General features: G+C 42.0%; 1 protein-coding gene across 1 annotated transcript; it reads right to left on the bottom strand.

The window, feature by feature from the left end:
• Positions 1 to 4,543: 4,543 nt before the first annotated feature.
• On the bottom strand, positions 4,544 to 14,410 carry LOC140360530 (clathrin interactor 1-like). Its single transcript, XM_072445771.1, has 12 exons — positions 14,337 to 14,410; positions 10,830 to 10,934; positions 10,598 to 10,694; positions 10,217 to 10,325; positions 9,948 to 10,124; positions 9,622 to 9,790; positions 9,114 to 9,330; positions 8,258 to 8,333; positions 8,091 to 8,168; positions 7,639 to 7,928; positions 7,068 to 7,245; positions 4,544 to 5,832 (listed from the first exon to the last, which is right to left on the bottom strand). The coding sequence occupies exons 1-12, from the start codon at positions 14,375 to 14,377 to the stop codon at positions 5,453 to 5,455; spliced, it is 1,917 nt and encodes a 638-aa protein (XP_072301872.1). The 5' UTR covers positions 14,378 to 14,410; the 3' UTR covers positions 4,544 to 5,452.
• Between the last annotated feature and the right edge of the window lie 6,825 nt (positions 14,411 to 21,235).

Genomic DNA, 21,235 nt, shown 5'->3' with positions numbered 1-21,235 from the left:
GCTGGCTCCTCTCGACGTGGAGGAGCAGCGGCTCTACTCCGAGCTCCCCCGGTGTGGCCGAGCTCCTCACCTTATCTCTAAGGGAGCGCCCAGCCACACGGCGGAGGAAACTCATTTCGACCGCTTGTATCCGCGATCTTGTTCTTTCGGTCACTACCCAAAGCTCATGACCATAGGTGAGGGTAGGAACGTAGACCGACCGGTAAATAGAGAGCTTTGCCTTTTGGCTTAGCTCCCTCTTTACCACAACGGTCAGATGCAGCGACTGCATCACTGCAGCCGCTGCACCGATCCGCCGTCCCAGTGCATGTTGCAGGTCCGGGTTTGATGGAGCCATCAGGACAACATCGTCTGCAAACAGCAGAGATGAGATCCTGTGGTCCCCAAACCGGACACCCTCCGACCCCTTACTGCGCCTAGAAATTCTGTCCATAAAAACTATGAACAGAACCGGTGACAAAGGGCAGCCCTGGCGGAGTCCAACATGCACTGGGAACAGGTCTGACTTACTGCCGGCAATGCGAACACAGCTCCTGCTCCGGTCATACAGGGACCGGACAGCCTTGAGCAAAGGGCCCCGGACCCCGTACTCCCGGAGCACCCCCCAAAGGACACCCCGAGGGACACGGCCGAAAGCCTTCTCCAGATCCACAAAGCACATGTGGACTGGTTGGGCAAACTCCCATGAACCCTCGAGCACCCGATGGAGGGTATAGAGCTGGTCCAGTGTTCCACGACCGGGACGAAAACCACTCTGCTCCTCCTGAATCCGAGGTTCGACTATCGGTCGGATTCTCCTCTCCAGTACCTTGCCCGGGAGGCTGAGGAGTGTGATCCCTCTGTAGTTGGAACACACCCTCCGGTCCCCCTTCTTGAACAAAGGGACCATCACCCCGGTCTGCCAGTCCAGAGGCACGGTCCCCGACCGCCACGCGATGTTGCAGAGACGTGTCAACCAAGACAGTCCTACAACATCCAGATACTTTAGGTACTCAGGGCGGATCTCATCCACCCCCGGAGCCCTGCCACCGAGGAGTTTGCGAACAACCTCAGTGACTTCAGCTTGGGTGATGGATGAGCCAGCCTCTGAATCCCCGGTCTCTACTTCCTCTTCGGAAGACGTGACTGAGGGATTAAGGAGATCCTCAAAGTATTCCTTCCACCGTCCGACGACATCCCCAGTCGAGGTCAGCAGGCCTCCACCCGCACCGTAAACGGTGTTGGTGAGACACTGCTTCCCCCTCCTGAGGCGCCGGACGGTTTGCCAGAATTTCTTTGGTGCCGACCGATAGTCCTCCTCCATGGCCTCCCCGAACTCCTTCCAGGCCCGGGTTTTTGCCTCTGCGACAGTACGAGCCGCGGCTCGCTTGGCCTGCCGATACCCGTCGATGACCTCCGGAGACCCACAAGCCAGAGTGGCCTGATAGGCCTCCTTCTTCAGTCTGACGGCATCCCTTACTTCCGGTGTCCACCACCGGGTTCGTGGGTTGCCGCCACGGCAGGCACCGGGGACCTTGCGACCACAGCTCCGAGCAGCCGCATCAACAATGGAGGCGGAGAACATGGTCCACTCGGACTCAATGTCCCCAACCTCCCCCGGGACATGGGAGAAGCTCTCCCGGAGGTGCGAGTTGAATACCCTACTGACAGAGGGCTCCACTAGACGTTCCCAACAGACCCTCACAATGCGCTTGGATCTGCCAAGTCTGTCCAGCTTCCTCCTCCGCCAGCGGATCCAACTCACCACCAGGTGGTGATCGGTTGACAACTCTGCCCCTCTCTTCACCCGAGACACGCGGCCGGAGGTCAGATGACACGACAACAAAGTCGATCATTGACCTCCGGCCTAGGGTGTCCTGGTGCCACGTGCACTGATGGACACTCTTGTGCTTGAACATGGTGTTCGTTATGGACAATCCGTGGCTAGCACAGGAGTCCAATAACTGAACACCGCTCGGGTTCAGATCGGGGAAGCCGTTCTTCCCGATCACCCCTCTCCAGGTGTCACTGTCATATTATATATATATATATATATATAATATTATTATTATATATATATATATATATATATATATATAATAATATTATATATATATATATTAATATATATAATATTATTATTATATATATATATATACTATACTATACTTATTTATATTTAGATTATTTTGTGTTTTTATTACGATTTTTTTTAATTACATCGAATTCGATTATTTATTATCGATTTTTTTTTTACATGGAATAAAAAAAAAATCGTATTTATATACAATTCATATTTTTACTAGATTCGATATAAAAAAAAGATCAATTTGATGTAAAAAAAATGTACTATACTATATTGTACTATACTATACTATACTATACTACATAAAAACACACTTTTATTCACTGGCATTTAACCCGGCATGAGAATTGTGTGGTCCTCTGACCATCTTTTATTATTTTGTATATTTTTTGTTGTTTTTAATTTGATTTGTACGTGTTTATTTTATATATAATTTTTTACACATTTTTCCTGTGCTTGTTTTGTATTCTGTGCAGCACTTTGGAAACTTTGTGTGGGTAAAATGTACTAAACAATTAAAACTTGGATTGAATTTGATTGTTTTATACTATACTATACTATACTATATTAAACTAAACTGTATTATTCGATACGCAATATACATTAAATGTCAAAGATATTCCTAGATGGTGAGATTAATTGTTTTATGGGGATAATTTAAGATAAGATAAGACAACTTTATTTATCCCACAATGTGGACATTTCAGTGTTGCAATACAGATTATGAACAGAAGTATGAAATAATTTAAAATAAATACATTACACACTCTTATTTACAGCTGATATATGGACAGAAAAATATGGCGGCAGGGATGATGACATTATGTGACCAGGGCTAACAGTGATTGTTGTAGAGTCTGACAGCAGCAGAAGGAAAGACCTGTGAAACGTCTCCTTCACACAGCAAGGGTGGATCAGTCTGTCACTGAAGCTGCTCTCCAGAGCAGAGAGAGTGTCCTGCAGGGGGCGACACTCATGTCCAGCATTATTACTAAAACAAAGGAAGCCCTCTGTATGGGTGAGTTTGGACCACTCCCTTCTCATCCAGGAATTAAGAAGCTTCCTCACAACTCCCAGTGTTTTGGCACGAATCCAGTAACTTCAGCAGATCTGAAAGAAATAAAGTTTGGAATTCATATGATGTTTGCTTTTTGAAAATAGATTTACATTGTTACCAATGGATCCAGTGTGCCAAATATCATAGATTGTGCATGGATCGATAAGGCAAAAGCTTTTCAATATGCATTATCATTCAATATTATTACTACCGGCATTCATGGGTTAGCTTTAGGTAGTGTAACTCCTTAAACGTCCAACATCCTCATTTATTTCCTTTTGTCAACAACTGATAAAAGATAACCAACAAGCTCCTGGGCATGAATATAAAGGGAACGCAATAGCCCACTTATTTTCAATCAAATCAACCATTCTGGGAAGCGAGCACAACACTAAATGTGTTTTCATACATTTACATGCTTTACCTCTGGAGTTTTTGTTTTTTTATGTTACTTTAAAACATATAAGCAATCTCTGTTATATTAGTGATATTATGGAAGCTTCTAATTTGAAATAGGAATAGTCAAGACACAGCAAATGCTCAATTTACTGTCTGTCAGTCCTTGTATCCCAATCGCAGCTATTCTCTCATTTATATTTACTGCTAAAAATTCTATGCGAAATTGGAAATCTGATTTTCCTTTGAGCATAATTTGCTATAATTTCTAATTGAAGTAATCCTGACAATTTAGGCCAAAACGTAAAGAGCCCAGCCTGTTTATACTTCAAGGGATTCGATATAAGTGAGATGTTTATTATTGTGTTCAACTTTTGTTTTCTTTTCTTTATTGGAGTAACTTCATTTGACATAATTGTAAAAAAAATCTAATGCTGAACCAGCCCTGTGCAGATTTCTTCAGTGTGTGTCTGGGAACATGTTACCTTGCTCTGTGGGATCAATAATCGTTTCCTCAGTCTTGACCAGAGTTGGAGTGCAATGGTAGAGAGGCTGATACTCGAACATGGGGGTGGTCACAGTACTTGGAGAATACCTCTTGGAAATAAAGGCTGTGATGCTTTGCTGTAGTTCCTGTGAAAGGTAGGATCACAATAGTTGGTTGGACATTGGTCTGACTGTGAACGTCCCCTTGTCCCCTTGTGGTGGAACCTTGATCTTGAGTGGTCTTCTTTCTTGGTCACATGGCTTTTACTGTACCACATTTATTCCAACGTTTAACTAACGTTAGAATTAAAATTCCTCAATCCAAGGGGTGTCAGATTTAAGATAATCGCTATGGTAACAATCCTAATTCGCCAATTTAAAAGAAAATATATCTTTTGAATGGTTAAAAAAAACAAAGTTCTCAAAATACAGAATACAACAGGAAACGATGAATATTCCGCTTTCTGTTGTAGGCAACATTTTGAGGACTTTCTTCTTATAATATTGTGTTTTATCTACAAAAAGCAAACAGGAAAAGGTAGGTAAAGTTGCAATTTAATTTAATGTAGACTGAAATACAGAAAAAAAGGGTACAATCAAAAGAAAATTCACTGAATTATGTCATGAACATAGTCTGAGTTGACTAATAAAATATTAAACCAATAGATATGAATCATCCTTCTGAGAGTAACAAAATAAAGATTTGGTCATTTGGAGCACAGAGCCTGAGAAAAAGACAACAGGCTCTGCTTTAGCTGTTTACACAGCAAACAGAAAAACATGTTCAAGTTTTCACACACTCCCACATGCACTCAGCCAAAGCCATTCGAACTCTGCCCGTCTTCACTTCTATATATGACCTTATGGATGTCAACGGAAACGTTTAAATCTCTTTAATGAGTAAAATAATTACTACAAGAGGCGGGGCAAACATGGACTTTGCAGCTCAGCCCCTGAACAAGGCTCAGCAGTTGCACGCTTTACGCTGCCCTCTGCTGGAGGACAAGCGCATGGCTCTACACTGTTAAAAACGCACTGCATTTCTGTGTATCCACTAAATGGCTTACTTGAGGAAAATAATTTTGTTCAATAATAGAAAAGATATAAGTGTTCCTTATTACAGTGTAAAATTAAGGCAGTGAAGCCATTTGGAGCCCACCTCACTCATGTACAGCCCTGGTACTAACACTGATGATGCACTGATTTGTTATACTGTAAAATGAGATCAATTAACAAAAAGACTGGTCAGCAAGACAACCACTTCCATGATCTCCAAATTCATGCCAGCAAAACCATGGATGCAAACAACTTGTGGCGCTCACCGAAGGAGGAGTAAAGTAACATGCAAGGTTGCCTCCAAGTCCCACAACTCTTCAGCGGTCCACTCTCAAAAACTACAAACATGTCCGACACTCATCCACTCACTCACTCACTCGTCAGGTTCACTTTTATTTTCCAAAGTTGCCAAAGTTAGCGAAGGCATCTTGTTTGGGTGGGATCACGGCTGGAGACATGGAGTGTGCTAGGCCCATCGCCGGGACGCCCATCATCACCGGAGCGCCCATTCCCAAATTCATGTTCATGTTCATTCCCATCATGCTTTGGTTCACAGAGATCCCGGTCATCCCCATAGAGCCTGTGTTCACCCCCCCTGTTGTCATGGTTCCAGGCATTCCGGTTGTCATGGGCGCCGAGGTGGGCATTCCGAAGGCCATGGAGTTGCCCGACAGCATGGGGTTGGCTCCTGGTCTGATGGGCGTCACGTGAGGAGGAGAGCTGAGGGTCAGTCCTCCAAAGTTCTGGGCCAAAAGGTTCACAGGAGGCACGCCTTTAAAACAAGCAGAGGATAGAAGTTATTTCACATAGAACTGAACATCACACTTGTCTATGAAGTCCTCCGAGGTCGGAACTTAGAACTCGGAGCGACATTTTCTTTGAGTTTCTGCGCTTCAGTTGTCAAGTCAAACAATCACAGTAACGCCTCATTTTGGTTGAGCTCAACTCAGCCAAAATCTAGACCTTGAGTTGATTTATTGACCCGGACATTGTTATTACAGTTTAGTTTAGTTAATTTAGCTTTTGCTGACATTAGACCCGTGTTGTGCATTTATAGCTGCAGAAGCTCAGAAGCTGTGCAGGAGAAGATTCACAGAAGCGGGTGGACAATATGGCCTAACTTAATTTACTCCACTTACACTTACTTTTATGAAGCTGTCCGATGTTTATTCTACACCAAACAGGCTCTGAAATTTTCCCTGAGATTTTGAGTAGGAATTCTGAGTTGGAAGCACCGTTCTCTCTAAGAAAAATAGAAAATCTATTAAGACGTTCTGCAAACCACAAACATTTAGCCAGTCTTTATTTTGGAGTCATGAGCACAAACAGCAGACGAACTAAAACGCTTCTCGATTTGATATGTGAATTACAGAGAGAACTGCAGCATATATGCACATTTCTGTTGAATTATTTCAGAGGCAACATAAAACTCGAGGCCAGTTTTCCTGACAAAAGGTTCAGGCCTTGAGGCTGTGCAGCTCACAGAGAGAGGCTGGAGAACGGGGCTGAGAAACACTCATCAGCAGCACGTGAACAACAGGTTAACCACAACTGTAACACTTCTTATAATAAACAAGAGTCCCGTTTCAATCTTGGACAGAATTCTATCCAGGGATCCTTCATTTATAAAATTACCCAAAATTAGACTATGTGTTTCTGCGGGTGAGAGCAGAGGGCAGTTAGAACTCTTCCCTGGGGCACCAATAGAGCTAAGGTCAAAACTGAGCGTCAAGTTCTAAATACTACTCTGTTCACAAACATTTGTTGTCAGGTTTTGTGCTGGAGTGACACAGGAGTGGCCACATTGTGCTCATCTGTTACTCGCAGTGGCCCTGGAGACTGCTCAGGGAGTTTGTGCGTTTGCTCACACACATTGGAAGGGTGTTTCTGTGAGATCACATTTGTTGGAAAAGGTCCAGAGAGAAGTGTTTATTTGTTACAGTCACTGTTTGAGATATGAGTTACATTGCCTGCTCCAAAGCCAACCCTCACACCCGGGCCGTGTACCTTGCTGCTGTATGATGTTGTTGAGAGTAGGCGGGGTCTTGTGGGGATTGAGACCAGCAGCTAAAAAGTCCAGGCTGATGTTGACTGAGGGATCGGACCACGTTGAACCCAATGCTCCGGGTCCACCGACTTTCTGCTGTTGTCCCATTGACTGCTGCGGCATCATGCTCCCTAAACTCTGCAGAACAAACAGAGCAGACACAATGAGCACGTCTGAAAAGGCTGTGCTCACGTCACATCGCAACATTTTACAAACTTTAGTTATTACAGCGCCAATCCGAATGAAACCAACTCATAATGTCTTCTCAGTCAGCCAAAATGAACAAAATAATGATCATATTGGTTTATTAAGAATGATCTAAGGTTAGTAACAACTTAATCAAGGAGTTAGGGCATTAAGTAGTTACAACGCCTGAATTGTTCTTAAAATGTGTTGATGTTTTTACTTGTATACATAAGTTTATGGATTCAGTCCCTAATAAAAAATGATGAAGATCCAACAGATGTACATTTTCAGTTTGGAATTTCCGAGTAAATATACAGGCAGGTACTGTAGGTAGGCGAGCTGTACCTGCTGCGAGCGAGACAGGGGCATGCTGGGCAGAGCTCCGGGTGCCGCGCCCCCCAAAGAGAAGGTGAGGCTCTGGGACGCGCTCAGGGTGGCGTGAGGCGTCTGCACCGCGTGGCTCAGGCCGCTCATGAGGTCAAAGAGCTCAGCTGACGGAGGGACGGGGCTCTGGGGCGGGGCCGAGGTGGGCGCGCTGGAGCCAAACAGGTCCTTTGTCGGCCCGCACGTCGAGGTGGGAGGGGTAGAGAAGGCACTCCAGTCCCCAAACTCTCCGTTTCCAGTGGAAGAAGCAGCTGAAAATAAAAGACGGCTCTACTTTATACGTTTAGTTTATGACGTTTGAAGTAGTCTGAATCCATGCACATAACGCACTCCATCGATGACTGAGCAGTTAATTCAATGTGGCCGTTTAAAGTGGACAAAGCATCGTTATTACTGATTAAAACCTCGTGTACCTGTGGAAGTTGGGAGGCTGGCGGAGGCTGCAGGGGAGGAGAAATCTGCAAAGCCAGCAATGAGGTCCGGACTCACACCTTTCAGAAAAACGACAACAAAATAAAAACGTGATCTGCACCGTGAACATATATGACATTTATATAACATATTCATTGAGCCAGTTTACCTGTGGTGCTCTTGGATGAAGGGTTGATCTCTAACAAGTCGGCGAGACCACTGCTGGAGGACAGTTTACCTGAAGACTGGAGAGAGAAGGATCACGGTCATAAAACCTGCTGTAAACATCTCTGAGGCCGTTTATATATTCTCATTTTAGAGATCTTTAAAATGCTACGTCATCAAAATCCTTCTAAACCGTGAGGCAAATGGAGGATAAATTAAGTGAGGCCATAACACATTTTCAAGATTCTCTCATTAAAATCTAAATGCTAATGATATTAAGTAAGATCTCGTGCCACAAGATCCCGCAGAAAGATTTTACACACACATGTGGGAAAGGATCTTGTAAGATTTATTTTCCAGACCAAAATATAGCTGGCGAGTTACGTTTTGCGAAGTCAAAATAAGCAGTTCTACAATGACAGCAAAAATATCACACTAAATACATACAAAATTGTGAGGCAAAATGTATTTTTATATAATGTCAATTTCTCATAAAACCAATCTTGTGTCTCGTACCACCACTAATTTTAAGTATTAAAAAGAGAAAAAGAAACTACAATTTAGAATGTCTCGGGTAGAAATGCCAGTTAATTTGTTTCTCTTTTACAAACGACAAAAAAAAACCTTCCAAGCGCTAACGCTATTTTTAAGCCTCACAAAAAATGTCAAATTTCAGATCTTTGTACACACAATTCCAGTCAAATGTTAAATCTATTCAGTTAATGTTTTAGTTAATGAGTGTCTTCCGTGGCCAATCCAAACTTCTTCACTGCCGTCACATTGTGCTCCGCTTCACCTTCACCTCCTGTATCAGTCATTCCACTGCATGTGCTTGTACGGGCTCCATCTCACGGCTGTACCTTCTCGTCCGGGCTCCTGTCCCCGGTGTAGAGCGCGGCGGCCCCCAGGTCCAGGCTCTTGTTGCTGGAGCCGCCGCTGCGCTTGCGCGTGGTGGTGGTGGTCGTCTCGGTGGCCTGTGTGATCTGGATGCTTTTGGTGGTCACCGTCTCCTCTTCGTCTTTGAACTCCAGCGTGTCTTGCCGGCCGTTCCTCGAGGCCCGGTCCTCCTCGTTGTCACTATGGCAACAGGGAGAGGATGCGGTAGAGGCAGCAATGCAGAGGTTTCTTTTTATTATTTATTATTTGTCTGTTTCTGTCAAAAGTTATTGCCGTCTACAGATTTAAATATGATTCTCCTGTTTGACTCAGTCGCTCGCATCGCTTCAGCCCCAAAACCTGTCCGAACACTCACTGTCCCGGTTTAACGCAGCCAGAACAGTAAATATAGTGTTTTTGACCGCCTTTCATGACTAGTTTGGTAACGTTTCCGGATCGGCGTCTCAAATTGGACCGCCTGAAAGCTTTTACCTGATTCTGTCCGGGGAGTCGTCCCGCTCCTTCTTCCTGAACTTGTTGAGCGTGTCGTCGATGGTGCTGCCGATCTTGTCGCTGATCTCGCCGAGCTTCTCGCTGAAGGGAAACCCGCCTTTGCCCTTGTCCCAGTCCTCGTCCCACTTCGTGCGGTCCAACTCTGTGGCTGCGAGGAGGAAAAGAACAGTGAGGTTAAACGGTTTTACTGCGCTCCATCTGCGCTTTGATATTTCACAAACCAATGCATCAATTTCTACTTGGCGGAATCTCTTACGTTACGTTTGGCCATTTGTAGTAGCGGTAAAAACATTTAAAGAGCTCACAGTTCTTGAAGCTGTTGCCTCCTCCGCCCATGCTGTCCGAGGAAACGCCTATATATTTGTCTTTATTCTTCTTGGCCTTCTTCCGCTCTTCTCGGAGCCGGTCGTCGTCCTGAATGAACTCCACCATCTCCTTCACCTTCTGCCGCACGTTAATGCCTTGATCTTTACCGTTCTCGTCTGCGCGAAACCCAAACACACAGGTATTTATACTCCCCGAAAGCAGTGGCGGCGGCGGCTGGTGAAATGTTAGCGCGGCGTCGCATTTGTACCGATAAAGTTGTAGTTCTCTAGAGAGCGCAGGTCATAGATGTGTTCTCTGGAGCTGGTCACGACTCTCTCTGACCCATTTCGGATTAAATAGGCCAGCAGCAGCAACGCCTGGAGATTTCAGCACATGCAATAACAGCAAGGAAATATAAAACGTGTAAATAAGTTGTTACATTGATTGAATGAATAGAAATGAAGGTTGTGTGATTTCACGTCTTTGTGACTTTAATGCATTTCTCTTCCTGTCGTGTGAAGCACTTTGAATTGCCTTGTGTTTCGAATTATGCAGTACAAATAAACTTGCCTTGCCTTAAATACACATCAAAGCAGGATTCATGTATTGTGTTAAACATTCAGCCAAATACAAAGTAAACATTCCTCACCTTGTAAACTCGTCTCCAGTTTTTCTTGTTGTCTTTGAGCATTCGGGACCAGAGCATGTTCATGACTTCTGGAAACTGCTCGTACATAAAGGTAGATCTGCGAGAGCGGAGCGGCGCCACATGAGAAGGGAAACAATTACATAGTGACATTGATCCACTGGTGCTTTATTTTTGACCGTGATTATTGCTCGTTTGTTTCATTTCTTCCAGTTAGAACATAATTCCCACGTACTTTGCTATTTCTCCCATCAGCTGTCCGGAGGGTCCCCAGGGGTCGTCGTTGGTCGCCTCTCGCACTTTCGACTCGATTTCAGAGTAGTTCATGACCACATTTGTGCTGTGGAAATCAGAAAGTGTTCATTATTGTCAGGATTTAGGTTTTTGAACAGAGAATGTGAAAAATGCTTTTTGAAATGAAATGAAAGAGAAAGACAGAGTCGAAGGTTAATCATTAGTGCAAATATAGACTCAAAAGACAAGATGAGATGAGCAATATATAGACTAAACATACAAATCAAATATGTAACATTTATACAGTTAAAACATATTTCGATGTGTCGAAAAGCTTCAGCTGTCCATGTAAATAAAGGACTTTCATTTTGGCTGCCATTTTATGATCTACTTCGAAACCAATTTTCCTCAACTAATTTTTAATGTTAATATCTGAATTTATGTTTTTGTTTTGAACATGAGTGTCATGTGTTGGGAGTCAGCTGAAACATTATGTAAGATCAAACCTCACGTATGATCACGAGCAGAGCGTTGAATAATGAATGAGAGCTTTTACAGAGTCGCCTTCGCAAACACAAATGGCAGATCCAGAAAGAGGAGATCTTGATTGCGAGGCTGCACAATGCACTATTCATTGATATAACATTATTACATGAGGGTGGGTAGTGCCTCGCGATAGAGAAAACCGGTGTGTAAGTTTACTAAATGTATGCTTTTTTTTATTATATTGAATTAAAATGCATTCTATACAAAGACTTGTCAACAATTCTAGAGGAAAAACTAAACCCCTCTTAATACAAAAAAGACAGAGGAAAAACCCAGTTTGTTAGTTATTATAATCAAAATGGAAACAAAGCAATGGCCATTTTAACTCTCTGACTGAAATCTTTATCAAGGCATAAAAAACAGAACTTTCAAGGGGATTAATATCTATATTTTATCAATAGATTAATAATCTGGACAGCCATTCTTCTAAATATATTAAAAATGAATAGGAAAGATAACTTTGTTTTGACAGATGAAGAGTGGGAAAACCCCAGCGGAGGACCACAAAATCACACGTTTTGAGGGAATTTTGTTGGAAAAATGTTCCACGTTCCACTCTTTGTTTGGTTTGAATGTGCCATTATTCATCTTTTCAATAAATGGTACGTGCTAGCAATGTACTTTGTGTTCCGTTTTCGCACTCGGCTCATGTTCTATGTACTGTGTTTGTGTCTTTATTTCTCAAAAGCTGAAAAAAAGAATAACAAAGTGCATAATCACCATGCCTTTTCTATCAGAATACAATTGTCCTATGAATAAGTCAATTTTTCAGCTCAGCAGATTCGGCCTTAATGCAGCAGGATTCAGCAGGTTAAGAAGTGTAGAACTCGGCAATTTATAATGAATTGATGTTGTTTAAAAGGATCACACGACGCATCTCTATATCATTGCGAGTATTGACAAGAAGTCTGTCGATATTTTGAGTCCAGTCCCTATACTGAGAAATAGGAATACCTCATTTTATTTAATATTATTAGTTTATTGTCAGATGAATGTGCTAAAACCTGCCTGTAGATGTCTAAGTATTGCACAATTTTTATAACGTTAAACAGAATGTCACTTTTTACTCACTTACTACAAGTTTAATATGAAGCAGAGTTAAAGACAGTTGCTCTAATAGACACTGAAGTTGTCACCTTAAGAAAGACATGGATTACAAAACCAAATCAACTTCCTGCTCATGTGGTTTTGAACTGCCTCAAAAACAGTTGCACCTTTTACTTCATCCTTTAACAGTCCTCGTCACTCTCAGTCTCTGCTGCTGCTGCTGCTGCGACTGGCGTCTTATCCAGTGTCTCTCCTGTTTTTATCCATTAGTGATTTATTCTCATGCAGCGGCCCCTCTCCTCGACTCAGCGAAGAAAACAACTCTTTAAAGTGTTTCAAGTCAGACTGCGCTACAGAAACAATCACACTCTCCAGCGATGACGCGTTTGGGCTCACATCGTTGGTGTCCGCAGCCAGAGCACTCACAAACTCAGAATGTCAGTTTGAAATCATGCCTGTTTTTCTGTTTAATCCATTTCCTCCATCCTGTCCCATTCAATATTCACATTTGCACTCCATCATTTTTAAAACACTTATTTATAATATTTTTTATGACAACGGGTTACATTTTGCAGAAATGTATTTTTAGTAAATTGTCTAACTTATTTAAAGAGCAGTTCCAACTGGCAGCAGTTCCAATACACTACAAAAAAAGTTGTTAAGAGCGTTACAAAAGGTGCAAGAGGCTTTATCAAGGTATGTGCTAAATCAGGACCACAGAGCGCTGTGCATCTTCATCTTAAAGCCACAAACCAATCTTTTAAAGACAGTGAGGTGAAGATTCTAAGTAGAAGAGATGGTTTGAAAGAGGAGAGTTATGGAGGCCATATACAATAGTGTTGTGAAGCCCTTGTCAGCCTGATGAAGGAGCGACAGCCAGCATACAGTAGGATTTTGATAGCCCATCACAGTTCTATTAGGATACAAGAGGTGGGCAGGGCCTACGCAGAGTAGGATAAATATCTGAGTTCTCAGACTAGACCTCAGATTGAGAATGACTCTTGGTTGAAAGTCGAAACATCTCGTTTTCCTAAAAACGCTGTCCGGATGACTAAAACTGAATCTTTTCCTACAAAACATTTCCAATAGAAATGATCTAATTCTTTATTTCATGCCAAAGGGGTGCTATCCATCACAGCAACTATTATTGCCACTTTGCAAGGTTTTATTGCAACATACATCACCTTTAATCACTATTTAGACAGTGTCTTGTGGGAACTGGGGTTGGAGTTAAACCAGTTTGTTCTGTTGCTGTACCACAGAACAGAGGCTTATAGCTGTAATTAGGCCACAGTGTGTGAGCTGATGCTAAACCCTGAGGGCCTCACTGTGGTGGCCAGTTCTCTGGGCGGTGGTCTTGTGTAGGCAGGAATTCAAATCTACATCTTCAAATGTTCACGTCCCATTGTGCTGGGCACAGACAGAGGCAGATCAGAGAGTGTCCTCTAGTGAGGCGCATCCTGCAGCGGGACGGGCGGGGGTCCCGTGTTAGCCATGCTAACGACACGAGCTAACCACTGTAGTGGGTCAGAATGTGTTCTTGTTCTTGTTTGTACATCACACACGACACTAGCACAGCACAAAGCATCATGTTCACAGTCATCCATCACGACAGGAGAAAGAGGAACCTAAGCTAAGGTTAGTGAAGCTAACGGTGAGGGCCCCCGTGTCCCCTGTGTCCCCTGTGTCCGTGTGAAAGCTGCTGATGCTGCTCTGCTAAAGCCCGTGGAAGGCTACTGAAGCCCCACAAGCCCCCAAGAGCCCGCAGGAGCTCCCAGGAGCCCCGAGGGCCCGCAGGAGCCCGGTTAGCGGAGAAGCCCCTTCACATTAGCGGTTAGCGGGGCAGCACCTGCAGCAGCACCTGCGCCGCCTCCTCCTCCTCTTCCTCCTCCTCTTCCTCCTCTTTATTACTCACGCTTTGTCCACGAGCTCTCGGACCTTCCACATATTGAGCATCAGCGCTTTGCCCCGGGCCGCCGCCTCTAAAGGTGTCGCTCTGAGCCGAGTCCCGGGGAGCTGAAGCGCAGCCGCTGCGGTGAATGGACCCGGCCCCTGTTACCACGGAAACGCCGTCCTCTCTACGTCACAGGCACGCGCTGATGTAAAGCAAGAGTGCGCAGTGTTTACGGTAAACAGGAGCTATACGAGCTTGTGGGAGGCGAAACGCTTTTCTGAAGCTACATTTTTATTCAAAATGATTATTGAAAATAGGCACTGCAGCTCCAATAGTATTGGTCAAATTTATGCCAAACCTGTCAGTAAGTTATGATAAACTCCACCCATTGAATTGGTGGTTGAACGTGAAAAAATAAAAAAAATAAAAATTCATGCCTGTCTGTGTTTTCTCTTTTGGCTATATTATTATTATTATTATTATTATTATTATTATTAGAGATATTAGAGATATTAGTTTTGCACGTAATTCCCCATTTCCCCGCTAGATTGCGCCCCACGCACATGTTCTGTCATTTGTCCAGTTGTGAATGAACCTGTGAGTCCTTCTGTGACTCTGGTGCCACTGTGAAGCTCATCATGGCCATTTTGATTAGAACAACAATAGTTATTATTGTTCAGCCAATTGAGTCCAATTACACTATTCCAGAGCAGGCTTTTTGGTTAAACAATAGACAGTCATATGTGTCAGGGTTGTACAAAGGCAGGAAGAGTGTTTTTGATTGTTTCCAAATGATTTAGTTTTGCCTCAGATTGGACGAGCCAAGTCTCTGTTGTAAATAAGCTCTTTAATCCCATGGGAATAACCTGCAAATAAAGCCTTTTAAAGCTTCTCGGATTCATGTTAGCCTGGAGAACACATGGTACTAAGGGCCCCATTATGTTCTGGAGCTTTAGTTTCACATTGAAATGTAAGTAAGGTTTGATTTGCATCTGAAGAGTCAAACAAACCATCTACTTTAATGCAATAAAAAATATTATTCCATCCATTCCTGAGCAAATCCCACCAACTCACTGTAATGTACTGTACAAAGTAATGTACAATGTGTAGAATGGTATCAAAAAGAAAAAAAAAGTAACATTTTCAAAACGGAGCTATCTATTTTTGTTATTTAATCCTTCAGTTGCCCCTTGCCATGTGCACTGTTTATTTATACATATCTTGGATGAGGAATGAAAATACCATTCACCAGAAATCCTGCAACATCAAGAAATTTAAGTGGTTAAGTTGAATAATATACTTTCCAAACAGTTTTTATTCATGGTATTATTGTTTCCTCGTCCATAAAATTTGATTTTTTGGTTCTTTTTTAAATTTGTGTTTGAATTAGTTTGGTTTGTGATTCTCTCAGTTCCACCTTGTGTTTCAGACTTCATGCATTTCAGAATTCAAAGACTGTGAATCTAGAAGTAGAGCAGCTACTGTAATTTGCCTCAGTTACTCTGGTAGCTTCTCAGTCTTGAGTCCTTATGTCCTCTGATGTCATTTATTTTTGAATGGCTAGAAATCAGGGTTAAATTGTTTTAACCCTTATGTTTTCTACATTGTTCTAATGCATGAACTATATAGATATTTAAGTCGTATTAAGCCCAAACAGAGCATGCATAATACAGCCTATACATGACATTGAATTCCAGTATTTTAAGTCAACAGAGAGGTGCAGACAGAGGGGATTATCCAGCTGAGCGGAGGAGGAGGAAGTGGCCAGAGCATGTGAAGTGTGTTTTTCAGTCGCTCCCTGGAGTCCAACCAGAGATCGCTTGGGAAAAAGACCCCGGAGTCCGCCCCAGGTCTGAGCAGCCGCCAAGAAAAGCAAAACCCAAAATAGAGCAGAGAAACAGAGGGATTTTAAACCTGCGATTCAAAGGCACAGGCACGAGGAGAGAGCGGCAGAGGGCGTGAGAGGATTCAGGGAAAACTCAGAAGAGCCAATGGGCCAAACGCAGAAATGTGGAAATACTGAGGTTGTCATGTTGTCTTTACATCTGGTTTAGTCCTGATAAAGACACGGTTTAGTTCTGCTTTACATCTGCTATCTTTTTGGGACATTGTTGATTTAGTCCTGCACCTGATCAGAGCTACAGTCCTGGCCCTATAAATGTAAATGTTTGTTTTAGTTATCTTTTCCTTTTAGTTCTGGATTTGAGCATGGTTTTGTCCTAATTAACTCCATTAGAACTGTTTTTTTTTAGACTTCACTCATGCTTTTTTTCTGGTTTAGATCTGCTTTAGTCCTAATTAATACCTGGTTTAATTCAGATCTTGGAATAGTTCTGGTATTGTCCGTATGGGTGGTCAAAAATATTATTAGATTTTGGATGCCTTGTGCTGCTCCAGTGTTTTTGTTTCATTTTAAAAAGTAAAAATATATATAAATATCCATACAGAGGTACTGATTCTACAAAAATAAATCAATTTGAACAAGTACAATAGAGAAAAATTATACAAACAGCGCAACATTGTACCTTTTCTGAATAGTTTTACAATGTTTTCGGTCGATATCAAAACTCTTATTAAACACATGGTAGTATTAAACAAACTAATTCAATGCTATTGTCATAAAAGCGCACCGAGACAGTCCCTTAGTTTTGAACTCAAGTTTGAAATGTTAGTATCATAACAACATTTAGAATAATAGGCTAATAGTTTAAATTCAGGCTTGTGTGACCCGTGGGGTGCGCACAGAGCCGCGGGGTCTCGTATTGTAAATGGAAAATCAAAACATTCACACACAAACACAAACAGGGCTGATGAGGACCATATGCTGCGGACACGGGGATACTGCGGATTGTTAAGTTTATTTTCTCTTCTCGTGAATGAGGAGGAGTGGGCGAGATGCACGGGGGGAGGGGGGGAGAGAGATGGGCTATGGGAAACTGCAGCAGGGGAACTGTGGACAGGTCCAGTGTGTTAGGAAAAAGACAGGGAGAGAAAGAGGAGAGGAGAGAGACGAGTGAGAAAGGAAGAGGAGGGAGAGCGAGAGAAAGAGGAGGTGGGGGACTTCCACTGGAATTACATTTTGGGGCGTGTTCAGGGGTCATTAGGATATAGGATGTGTGCGGGGGTCATTGTACAGGTCAAATGTGATCCCTGGAAAGTATCAGAGGGAGGAGTATGAACAGAGGTGGCTGGAGTTAATATTATTCAAGTAAAAGCACAAGTCGGAGTGCCTCGTATTGCTTCTCCTTTTACCTCTTATAAGCATAAAGTAGTGGTCCAGGGAAGGACTCACGTTAGAGTAAAAAAGTACACAAAAAAACATTAAATATGCTATTTTCAAAGGACTGACACAAAAATGAGAAAATCTAAATCATATCTATAGGATTGGTGCAAGAAACACACATTTTCCAAACATTTTTAGTCGAGTAAGAGTACTGTTACTTACTTTGAACTAAATATTGCTCAAGAAGGAGTGAAAAGTAAGTACCAGTACTGCCCACCCATCAATTCAAACTGTCTTAAATTGCAGGGAAGTCTCTATTATCTATCCTAGTCTGTCCTTGTTTGCTGTAAACAATAAATTCATGTCATTTTGTTGTTAATTTTCTACATTTCCCTTTCAGTTGCTACACAACCCTCACAAATGACTCGCACATTACTTGTTTTTGTCTTGCCATTGCTTTATGTTTCCAACAATATATCGAAATGTAGATATTATCGAGGATGTTGTTCTGAAGATTTTTGAAATTTGAATATCGAGTATTTCATTGGGCAAAAAATGTTCAGACAAAGCTGGCTCTAATGTGAGATTTCTGCACTTTTTACGATCCATTCATTATACAGACTTTTCACAATTGTCTGATTGTCATCTGCATATTGTTATTAGGAATGTGCTACATAAAAGCAATGTATTATTATAGTTCTGAAGTAGTAAGAACCTCATTGTTTGCCATTCTGCATCTGTAGAGCGTTAACACCAAAACCACAAAACACGCTACATCGTCATTCTTCCATTTTGAATTTGACGGTACAATTCCATGATACAAAATACTAATATAAAAGAGTAGTAGTAAGTACACTGAAAACACCAAAAAACTGTGCTAAATAATAAAACTATTACCACAATGGCCAATTTTCTTTTGTCTTGAGGCTAGTACCTTCCCTTTGCCAATCCTCTCCAGCCACACCCTGACCTCACAGTTTAGAGTTCATGTATCTGTTTGTGATTAGTTTTTAAAAAATCCTAATTATTTTAACCTGGCAAGAAAGTCATTTTTTTTAACAAATTTAAATTGCGAAAAAGTTGAATTATCTCTACAATGTGTCGATCGCGGCGCTAACTCGCGCATAAATAACCTCCTTTTTACTGGTTCTTACAGCCCAGAGCCCAAAACATCTGCTTTTTAACGACTTGATTCAATTAACCATTTACCACAACACAGGAAAATAAGCCAACACCTGCGCACTGGCCTCCACAAAGACATCCCAAGGACACACATTACGAGCTCCTTTTCCCACTCACGCAGATTTACCGTTACGCATGTGAACGGCGATAAGGATACGATGATGTAAATTGCATGGAAAAATAATCAGATTTCTGCTCTCTCTCTTTTTTTTTTGTGCCAATAATTTCATCCAGAGCCCGGAGCGAAATTGTGACTGACAGGCTGAAGACAAGCACCTGTGTTTGACCGCGGTCCTGAGCCAGCGTTTTTCTGTGTGAAAGGAAGTTTTGGCCCGTTTAAAGTTGTTCATAATAAGAGAAAAATGCAAAGAAAGGAAGAGGCGGGGCGTCTGATTTGCTGCAGATGCTTCACAGTCCAGTGGGAACATGACATAAGGCCGGTCCCAATGAAAAATACTGTGTTTATGCTGTAGTTACGCTGCTGTGGCATCCGCGGATACGACAGGCTCTTTCAATAGGCACATTAGGCACGAGCAAAGGCCTCGGGCTGAGGGGATGTACAGGAGGTCCGGGTGAAAGTTGATACAGCGAACCGGTGGAATGGTTTGGCTGATGGGGTGAAATGCCTTTAATAATTAATCATATTTAAACTGGGACTGAGCTCGAGTCTGCTATAATCGTCAATGATCCGTTTTTGGTGCTTTTACATCTACAGTAAATCCTCCTGTCAGTGAAAACGCGTGATTTAGAGCAGAGGTTGGACTTTGGAGGAACAATTTCGAAATTTTTTTTGTGTTAAATCCTCGGAGGGATGTTGTCTGTGTTCCAGTTGTCGAGTTGAAAAAGAGTGAGCAGTGTACAGTTTATGTATTCAGTCATAAATACAAGCAAACAAAGTGCTCAAATCAGCCAAAAGTGCGGATGCGTTATAAAGCAGGATATTGTTATTACATCTACAGTTTATGAAGCGTAACAGAGGATTTATGACAGAGGAGGCAGGTTCACAGACAGAGGGAGGACAGATAGAGAGAAACTAAACGGAAAATAACACAAGGACTATCAATAATTTAACTGTTGGATGTTTAACTGTCTCCAAAGGCAGGGAGCAGCCATGTTGGATTTTGTAACTCGGATAATCAGGAATTCTGTGTTGATATAAACCTGGAAAATCGTCCTCCGAGGACAACTGGACAAGTGCATAAAAGCAGGTATTGTTTATGTTTGAGAAATGTACTTTGACAATTTGTTTTTTAGACTAAATAAAAGTTCAAATATTGTGATTGATCAATATTAGGAAAAAACCTCTGACCCTGCAGTTGGTGGGTGAACACATAACACATGCTCCACAATTTCATCATTCAATTCAAAAGTCCTTTCTTCTTGTTATATTGCTATATGTATAAGCCCTACTGTCAAATCAAATATAATTTCATAACATAAACTCTTCCATTGTGTCATTGACATTTGAGCCTTAATAACTGTGTTTTCATCTCCAGATGGAATCATTCCTCATCTTTCTTGAGAACGTTTCCTAAATATATTGTTATGGCTATTTTTCCTGATCTAATCTAGAGATGCACTTTTAAGTACACTTTTAAGTACACGTTTAAGTACACTTTTAAGTACACTTTGACACAAGTATGTTAAGACATGTCCTTGTCCACATTCCTTTTACAGCAGCACGTGTCGTTTGTCCCACGGGAACAAGAGAAAGCTGCATCCTTTTTAAACATCATGCAGTTACTCACATGTTTTTGAAGAAAATATCGCTCCAAGAATTGCAGTTTCAGCACCACTTTATAATTACAACACCATAATAAGCATAAGGCATAGATGTTTAGGGTATTAATTAAGTAGTTACTAAGCCTGAATCTTTCTTAACAAACAGTTTGTTCTTTATCATTTAATTCTTTATTCGTCTTATATTAAGGCTATTTAAAAGTGTACAATGTATACAACGTATGGTTTAATCGATGCCCTGGTCGTTCCCTGCATCAAGCTGACAATCCCTATTATATTTGTATTTCTACTTGCGTAATATTATCATTTCAATATAAGTGTTGTTTCCTCTGACTGGCTTGCATTGTGGAAAGAAAATATCCGTAGTTCTGACCTCTTAAACACATAAACTTTATCATCAAAATTACCTTCACTCCAACGTAACAAAGATGCATGTTTCTAATTAATATTTTAGTGGAAAGTTGATCCAAAAAGCTGTGAGGTACTTGGCGTCTGACATCCCCCATGTACAACGCGGCTCTGTTATTCTCCAGTGAGTTCACCATTGCCCCGGGCCCGAGATTGTTATTTTAAATCTTTGCTAATTGTCGAACTCTGCGCTTGGTTCTTTTCCATCACCTTATTACTACGTTCAGTTATGTGTGCGCGGCTGGTTTTACTGGGCGGCCATTTTGGTGCGTTTGGGGCATTCTTGTATAAACACAATGAAGTCACTGAAACGGATCATTTCCACTTCACTTTTTTATGAATAATATTATTGTAAACTATCTGTGAC

This window comes from Eucyclogobius newberryi, unplaced genomic scaffold (genome assembly GCF_026437365.1).
Source record: "Eucyclogobius newberryi isolate DKJ021-1_F unplaced genomic scaffold, fEucNew1.0.hap1 SCAF_15, whole genome shotgun sequence".
Taxonomy (NCBI): Eukaryota; Metazoa; Chordata; class Actinopteri; order Gobiiformes; family Gobiidae; genus Eucyclogobius; species Eucyclogobius newberryi.
Note: the sequence above shows the minus strand (reverse complement) of the source record. Positions and strands in the feature narration are given on the sequence as shown.

Bases quoted from the DNA above. Each gene is read 5' to 3' on its own strand.
- LOC140360530 (XM_072445771.1), bottom strand. From the start codon at position 14,377: ATGCTCAATATGTGGAAGGTCCGAGAGCTCGTGGACAAAGC. The intron at 9,791-9,947 runs GTGAGCTCTTTA...TCCTCCTCGCAG, and splicing joins AGGCAACAGCTTCAAGAACT to CCACAGAGTTGGACCGCACG. The intron at 7,246-7,638 runs GTACAGCTCGCC...TTTGTTCTGCAG, and splicing joins CCCTGTCTCGCTCGCAGCAG to AGTTTAGGGAGCATGATGCC.